The 9,139-nt window shown below is 36.2% G+C and overlaps 1 protein-coding gene across 1 annotated transcript; it reads right to left on the bottom strand.

The window, feature by feature from the left end:
• Nucleotides 1–254: 254 nt before the first annotated feature.
• Nucleotides 255–3,440, bottom strand: LOC113289080 (L-ascorbate oxidase homolog). The gene is made up of 6 exons (XM_026538250.1): nucleotides 3,070–3,440; nucleotides 2,592–2,862; nucleotides 1,971–2,082; nucleotides 1,520–1,877; nucleotides 1,053–1,418; nucleotides 255–923 (listed from the first exon to the last, which is right to left on the bottom strand). The coding sequence occupies exons 1-6, from the start codon at nucleotides 3,321–3,323 to the stop codon at nucleotides 536–538; spliced, it is 1,749 nt and encodes a 582-aa protein (XP_026394035.1). The 5' UTR covers nucleotides 3,324–3,440; the 3' UTR covers nucleotides 255–535.
• Nucleotides 3,441–9,139: the final 5,699 nt, after the last annotated feature.

Consider the following 9,139-nt stretch of genomic DNA (forward strand, 5'->3'; position numbering starts at 1 on the left):
TATTTCAAATTGATGTGTTTGGAGTTCTTCTATGGATCATGTGTAGCAGTAGTCCTTGTTCTTTACAGATTGATGTGTTTGGAGTTTTCCTACTCTTCCGCTTTTTCTTATGTACACATGATGTTTTCATTTATAGACCATTTTGGCTTGTTAAACATGGCGAATGACCAAGACTTATTTATCTAAGTTGCGTACTTAAACTCGTACTGGAGCCAAGGGAAGAACCATTTAAGCTAGAGAAAAAAAGAGAGTAGTACTCAATGAATACTTTTGTTATTTTATGATAAAGAATTTCAATAGACACTTACAAATCAGAGAATCTGAAAACTACAATGACTGCAATAACAAAGAAAAGAATGGTGACCCCAATATAAGGTCAATCTATATCTTGGCTCATTGGTGCTGAGTGAGCACCAAAATCAAACCAAGTACATAAAACTCATAAATTCATATTGTACTTTCCACAAATTTTGAATTCCAAGACTATTTATATTTATCTCCTCCAACTACTGTACTGTAAGTCTGTAGTGGCAGCTTAACGAGGGGGTGAAGCTACCGGTGCAACTGTTGGTGCAGCAGATATGGATGAAACTGCAGGTGCAACTGCCGGTGGAACTACCGGTGCAACTGCTGGTGGAGGAGGGGGTGCAAACACTGATGCCCTACCACAAAGAAGTGCATTTGGTGGGATAACTTTTTCATCCCTAACTGATTCAACTGGCGAATAAACTCGAAGATAGAATTGCTGTCCAAGGTATTGACGTGCCCAGAACTCAGACCTTATATTCCACATACCCACATTATCAAGTGGCACATAAATTGCCGTCCACGATTGGGGATATACCTGAATAGTGCAACGTGCAACTGCATCTGCCAGGTTATACCGTTCTCTCTTTGATTCTGACCAAACTCCTCCATCCATACTGCATTAACAAAAACAAATGTAACAAAGATAATTAGATAAATACGGACTAACGCGTTCTGAATTCTAGTCATGCGCTCACTAAGTAATTCTACTTGTACAAGATATACTGAAAAAATGAATTACTTACCCGACTACGAAGAATGAATATCCAGCAACGTGAAAACTTTGGACCATGTTTTCTGGGTTTTCGAATATGATTTCAACAAAATCTCTAAAATCAGCTGCCATTACAGATGTGTCAAGGTACATTGACCTGCCAGAAGGGCTGTCTGGAATGCTACCAAGTGTAAAAACACCTGGGATCTTGAATTTGTCCGCAAGTTTGAGAGGAGTGTCAGCTGGGACGAAGGAGACACTGTTGATTGCATACCGCTGTTTACCATTTACTTGAGCTGCTGAACTGGAAAGTCTGATAGTTCTGGCTATCTTAATCATTCCATAGTGGTATGAACCTTGTGGGTTTGGCCTTGGTCCACTCGCAGTCAAATTAGTCCTAAAAAAACACGTTACATAAAACAGGGTTAGAAAATGAAGATGGTCGCATAACACACAATATGAAATCATAGTAAATATGTTTACAAATCAATGTAGTACCTGATGGAGAGGGCTTGTTTGAGTGAAAAACCGATATCGTAATTATCAGGAACACCTTCGACTGGCGCCACTGGCCCAGCTATTTGCCCGTTCGAATTGCTATAACTAAAGAGCGCGGTGGCTTCTAGGCGGATGGTTGAAAATCGTGTAGTCACAACCATGTAATAGTCTCTTGGAAGTTGGTCGGCTGTTACTAGAACCGAGTAAGATTGGCCAACATGAATATCTAGCGATGTGTAATTTGTCTGGACTGTGTGTGTTCCTTCGACTTCAACTAATGTCATGGTGTGGTTTTGGAACCTGATGTTGAGTGAATTCTGTAAACCCACATTGGAAATCCTGAACCTGTATGCCTTGCCTGAAAAATCCAAGCAAGTTGATATCCCTGTTAGTATTGTTCAAAAATGTGTACTTTGAAAATCATAGTTGTACATTGGATCACGTATTGTACCTTGTTGGACAGTGTAAGTGACAGCATTGCCCACAGGAGTGGACTTTTTACCATTAATGAGGACATCACTTGGGAAAGGGGCCTTTTTGCTTTCAAGAATGGTTCTCAATCTCTGTAAAACAAACAAAAAGAGTGCAATTCCGTCAAGTAAATGTATAAGTGAAGTACTACTAATTGTCTACTTACAAGTTAATGTGCTTTACTCTAATTGTCAGTTTTGTGACAGATTTTTCAATCGCGTAGAAGTAATTAACTTCCAGTGAAATGACAAGATATTTTTGTAAAAAATGAAAATGATGTATCGTGGAGGCTTTAATGAAGTTTGTTTACTTTGAGAGGTTTTAAGCTTTTTGATCACGAGACGAGCCATGATTGTGAGTGAATTTGGATCTCTCGGCAATCACAATCGACAGAGTGTTAATTCCTATTTTCTTAATACAAAATCTTGTCGTTTTGTTTCAAAAAAGAACAAGAGAAAGGGGGTAGTAGGGTCAACATGATTTAGCTGTCCAAACACAACTTGCAAGAAGGCAGCAGAAGAAATAAATAATCGAGGTCAACAAAAAATAAGAGAAGAATAAAACCGGGCACACTGCTAGGTGTGAAAGAATTAAGGTTTACCGTGTGGTTAAGATTGTACCAATCACCAATGAGAACGGTGTGATCACCGGCTGGATCAGGGAAAGGAACTGGAATTCTTGGTCTGCTGAGAATCCTTATCCCACCAAATCCACCAGCGGCTTTGTGGAAAGAAAGTGAAGGATAGTAGAAGAAACTACCGATTTGATCCTTCACTTGTATAGTGTACGTCCAGTTCTGGCCTGGTAGAATTGGACAGTTTGTTCCGTAAACACCATCTTGCCATGAATTCCTCCTCTGCATCACTCCATTCCTATATGCATAATTACATATTTAATAAATCAAGAAGCAGACTTTTGAATCCAATGTGATTCTATTGCTGCATGGTCAGATGCAGCATACAAGAAACGCTACCATGATTTAAAATGCATGTCTACATGTATAAAACAGTGATTTCTACAAATTAAGATCTTGCATAATAAGCAGACAATAGCAGGAGAAGGAAAGATAGAGGTTTTACCATGAGAAAAGGAATGGTTCATCTAAGTTGTTGAAGACGTTAATGATCAAATTATCATTTGTAACAGCATGAATGTCAGGACCAGGGAATTGACCGTTTATCAATATAACCTGTTGAGGAAATGCACTACTAACTGGATATATCGCTCCGTAAGTAACGTTCCATTCAAAGAATCTGTAAGGATCTTCAGCATTTACGAACGCAAAAAGAAGAACAACAGAAAACAAAAGCGTCGCTAATCTTAGCGAAGACATAATTCTTTTCGCTCAACTGTCACCGAAGAGTGCAAGCAAGACAGGTAGAGCTAGCGAGAGAGAAAACGATTGAGAGTGAAGAAGGAGAAAGATGGATAGCGTCCCTGAATGGTTTGTTTCTTCTACTACGAAATGAGAGTCATGTATTTATAGAGAGAAGAGGAAGTGACAGTAGACTGAAAATGATACAAACCGTGTTAAAAGTTGTCAAGTATTAGCAAGTGTCGGTACAGAACCGAAACTGCATAGACAATACGAGAATACAATACTGAAATACTAATAACTTAAAAAAAATTAAACGGCAGAGATAGTTTGAATCCTTCTCAATCTATTTGATTGACGTAGAAATATAGCACCGCTATTGTACGTAAGGAATCGAATAATTAATCGTTTAATAATTACAAGTTTGGTTTGAAAAGTTTTTAAGTACATTATTTGGCTTTCGATAATTGCCATTCTATATTATTGGAAAATGAAAAAAAAAGGAAGAAAAGAAAAGAAAACAAATATTAGGAAAATGATTTACCATTGAAAATTAGATCCATATGCAAGGTTTGCCATATGGCTAAACGTGTGATGTCGAGGTTTGATTTTGTTTTTGGTCTCTTGGTGTAATCCAAATTTGGGTGTAGGCCTTATCTTCTTAGTTCCATTTTTTCTGCTAATTATGGAGCTCATTAACACAATATGCAGTAATTAAGTTTGACTATGGAAATCTATGGTGCATGAGAAATGGTCAAGCCGGTGTCATTGTAGTATAATCGTAAAGTGACCACCTGAGTAAGAATTTCGACAGCACCAAATTCTTTACCGATCAAAAAAAAAAAAAAGAAGATCAACCCAGCAAGAAAAATCCCAAAATTTTAACCTCGGCCAATTTCCGCTTAGTATTGAAAACAAAGCTCCACTGGCCAATTTTGTAGCAGAACATGAACCTACGTCTCAAAATATACTGATCAGGAAAAGTTCAAAATATCTCTAGTTGCAAAAGGGTTTTTTCTTTTTCGTTTGAAAAGGATGCATCATGTATTTAGCCAAGCAAAACATTAGATTATAATTTTCGCTTTAAAGATTTTATGAGGAGATAATAATCTAGAATACTCTCCCAAATTATTATCCAAAAAACGCGTTTCATTAATATTTTATGTTTCAAATTAAGCTGGAAGCTTATATAATTCTTAATGTTCTTAATAACATGCATCTACGCCATGGAATTGTCCTCGAACTTACGTAGTGACACAGTTTCTAGTCTGAAAAGAAAATCTTTGACATTTTGACGTAATAAATAATTTATCAATCCAGCTCACAACTCACTCAATACTTGACTCGATAAATTAAAAAGAGGGAAGTTTGAAATTGGCCATTCTCTAGATTAGGGGTGTAAATATTACCCGAAAAAACTCAGCCTGCTAGTACCCGTCCAAGCCCGCCTGTACCTGAAATTGCCCAAAATCTGTTATGGCCCGTTGCGGGCTACCCGGTCTGGCCTGGATTAATTTGTTGGACGGTCTCGGGCTTTGCGATTAATTATGATGCCCGGCCTGATACCCGGTCTGAAAGCCTTTTATGTGCCATTAATCATTTAATATCCTCTTAGAAAAACTTAAAAGTTACAGTTTTATAATTGTCAATTTTGTGTCAAGAAAAATAAAATATATAATTGTTTTTACTTATAATTAACCTTTTCAAAACATTAATGGTAATATATTTTCTTATTAGAAAGTTTATTGTACTCTAATTAATTATTTATTATAGGCTAAAATTAAAAATTTGTCAGTGTAATTTAAATATAAAATAATACTATCACTTACGATATGTGATGTTGGAAAGGAAAGGATATTGTATTTAATACCGTTCATTTGAAAATTTAAACTTAAAAAAAATTTCAGAATAGTGGCCTGTCCGGCCCGATCTGGCCTGCCCGTATAAAAAGCGGGCTTTGGGCGGTCTTTGGGTAGCAAATTATCTACTTGTACCCGGCCTGTCCGGCCTGAATTTGTTTACGGGCTCACAAATATTAAGCTTGGCCTGCCCGGCCTGTCTTAGTTTTTGGGTCGGGCGGCCCGGCCTGCCCGAATTTACACTCCTACTCTAGATCAGCAATGAACATGCGAAAAATAAAAGTCAAAATCATGCGATAATAAATTATATCTGAAATTATCTTAAGCACTCGAACAAGTAATACCTTTTCTGCTTTTCAGGTAAAACCGAAGAAGATGCATTTCTTTTAACATAAGAATTAGCATCAACTTTCAAACAAGGAAGAAATATGTTGCCAAATACAACCATACACATGGATCCTTCATTACAATATAAACACCGATTATTGGAGAGTAGTGTCAATATTAAATGAATGCAGCATTCCACATTCTTGCACATATCCGTCAACACTACTACAAATCTGTACATACTGCAGGGTATATGGAATTATGCAGTGTAGTCCACTACTAACATGTTAGCATTAAATCCCTGAAACCATGGATCGCGCTAAATGATGTTCCACTGAAATTAAAAATATAAGCAGTGAATTTGCATTAGCCGTGCCGGTGCAGCACAAGTTGCAATAGTTTAAGTTTTACCACTTGAGCTGGAGCTGCTTGACACTGTTGGCAAAATTAGAGGGCGAGTTATGGCAAATCAAGATCGCATGATTTTGGGTCATGTAAAGTAAAGGTTATAAGTTTGAGTGGCAACAAAGGTGGCTGGGAGCCCAATCCCCTGCCCAACTGGGCTAATGCTAGTTGGTTACTTCATGGGAACTTTGTAGATACTAATCTCAGTAATTTTATACAGAGATTTCATATACTATGGTAGAGATGAAAAGTACTAATCAAATAATCACCGAGAACAATAAATTAATTTGCGGAAAATGGATCATTTATCCAAATATTTTTAAAACATGGTTCTAATGGACGATTAAAAATTATTACTGGTGAAATAGACAAAAAAAAGATAGCAAGGATTAAACTGGATGCATCCTGATGTAAATTAAAAATAAGAAAAAGTATTTGAAAATGGGTAGGATGAAACTATTTACATCCTAGCTATTTTAACACTTTTGTCCATTTAAACAGTATCAAAACCTAGATGTCTTTTTAAACCAGGAATTGTTGATTTTGGTCTTTTTAACCAATTTTGTGATTAATTTATTAACATGATAGTTTTTTATTATTATTTTGATGAAAAATTCGACGATAATAATTTTTTGTATGTGCCGACAACACTAAAATACGTCATTTTCTTTTCTTTGTGACGAGCCTTTTTTTTTGCGTATTTTTTACATACACATTCTTTAAAAGATGGAAATTTTTTAGAGCCTCTCAAAATATCATATGTTAGAGAGATTTCTCTAAGTCTGTTTTAACTAAAAAGTCTCTTAAAGCCTCTCGAAAATCCAAATCATGATTTTAAAGTTTAAATCCAATAACAGAGAATTTCATTGATTTTAGAAACTCCATCCAATAGCAAGGATTTCCATAAATTTGAAAAGAGTCTAGATCCACTGCCAAGAGATTTCGTATCTCCCTGAAAGTCTCCATGAATCCTAATTGACTACCTCTCTATAGGTGTTTGATATGGTGGAAAGCTGGAAATAAAGAATTTGTGGAGTTTAGTACTTCTTCATGTAGTTTTCAACAAGTCGTTGAAGATGTTCAACTCCACCGATAAGTATACCTCACAAATTGATGATCGTAGTCCTTGATTTGAGAACTCAATCAATGTTATCATTCTAATCTATGATCTCTGGATCGATTTCCGATTATCTCAAGTTAGCGTTTCTGATTATCTTCTAATGCGGTTAGAAGCTAATCAGAGAGGAGAGAGAAATACTTGAAGTCTGATGTCTATTAATGAATAAATTATGTCCATATTCTTAGCCTTTCTGATTATTTATACATTGTATGAACATGGGGATTACGTGTAAAACGACTAAGCACGTGACGGCTAGGACCCAATAAAAATTTCAGGTCTTGCACTTTTAGGACTGAGGACAGCTCTTCGTCAACAACATCCAGCTTTCCAGGTCTCCACTTAGCTGACAACATCGAGATTCTTCTTAGTTGAGAATCTGGATTCAGGTCTTCCACGTCTATCTTCGTGTCTCTGTTGTGTTTTGAAACTTGTGATTTGATCTTTAGACATCTGGTTCAGGTCTTTGACATCTGACCTTGAGTCTTATTTCATATCTCAGTTGTATTACTCTTCAGTTATCAGTTCTCGGTTAGATGTTATATTTTGACATCTACATATTTGCCCCAAGTTTAATTAAAGTAAGTTTGTAGACTTATTTTATTAAACTCTAGTTCATTTTTGCATTGGTAGATCATAGTTGTGGATAACTCATAATTGTAGATAGCTCAAAGCTTTATTTTTGTCGACCCCTATCAGCTTATTTTGCTGACGTTTGATAGGGTACCTAGGTATCTCACTTTACAATCTTACAGGGGGTTAGTCCTCGAGTGATTTCGGGGGAGTTGAGTGTATTTTAAATCTCAGAGATTTTGAGAGAGTTTGAGAGAGTGTAGGGAGTTTGAGAGAGTTTTGTGTTTTTGAGTTCAGGGAGTTTGGGGGAGTGTAGGGAGTTTGAGAGATTTTATTAGAGGGAGTTTGGGGGAGTTTGAGAGAGTTCACTCCTAACCCATTCTCTTTTAAGAAACAATAAACCCTTATTTGAAAATAACATTGATCTTTAATCAAAAGAAAAAAATAAATGAAAATGATCATATCTCTGTATCAATAGTATGTTATTTTGTGCAACGAGATAATTTTTTTCCCCTTCAATTTAACGGTCTCCACACAATTCTAACTCCCTTTGTTCACGAACATCCACTAGTGTCTTTCTTCTTCTCAAGTGTAGCTTCTACCAACAGTTCCAATAATTTCTCAGTCTCTCGAGTTGTCCAGTGTTTGTAATTCGTAGTCACTTCCGTTTCCGGTTCCGTATTCTTATTCTTCATAACATTCTTTTTCTTCTTGTTGTTTTCAGCAGGTTGGATGGATTTTTCCATTCTATGGTGTGACATGTTAGCTACATTAGTACTTAGACTAATACTAGAACTTAACAAAGCAAGGATAGTAATAACACCAAACATTCTAATGTAAACATGATAAAAAAATGTGATACTAGATTACACAGTACTAACACGCATAGCTACTTAGTCAAATTTTTAATCAAAGAAAATCCCTTAGCAACTCCTTGCAACAAAAGCACCGTATGAATTGGCTAAAACACGCCAATACGGAATGAATACGCCACTGTATTGAACTTTGGCATATAGAATATAAGAGAAGTATGTGTCTAAATAAGAGGACTTAACAAGTGATAGTGATTCTCAATGACACCCATGCAAAGTAGCAAGACAATTAATGCATGATGACATAACAAATTATGAAGATAGCTGTAAAGGAATTCTGTTTCACCGAAACACAGTTTCAGATTGTCCAATCTTTGCATCACTAATACTTACCTGATCCTCTTGAAATTTTTACGGTACACTTACAACTCAATATTCCACAACACACTCAAACATCATAGCATTCCAACGGTTCATTAAAAAGATACATTACTCAGAACCCGACTACTTTCAATACGTGCATACAAAATTCAGTTCCGGATTTCTCACACTTTGGTGTACCTAAAGTGATCATAACTTAATGAAATTTCTACAGTAGGAAACCTTCATATATACAAACATCGTACTAAAATTTCAGCTTTGTCCGATAAGCGGAGAATGAGATAAATAGGAATCAGTCCCCTATTCGGGATTTAAACTCAGCAGACCATAGTCATATATTTTTCAAGCTTTGCAGTAGCA

The sequence above is a fragment of the Papaver somniferum genome, chromosome 6, assembly GCF_003573695.1.
Source record: "Papaver somniferum cultivar HN1 chromosome 6, ASM357369v1, whole genome shotgun sequence".
NCBI classification, from domain to species: Eukaryota; Viridiplantae; Streptophyta; class Magnoliopsida; order Ranunculales; family Papaveraceae; genus Papaver; species Papaver somniferum.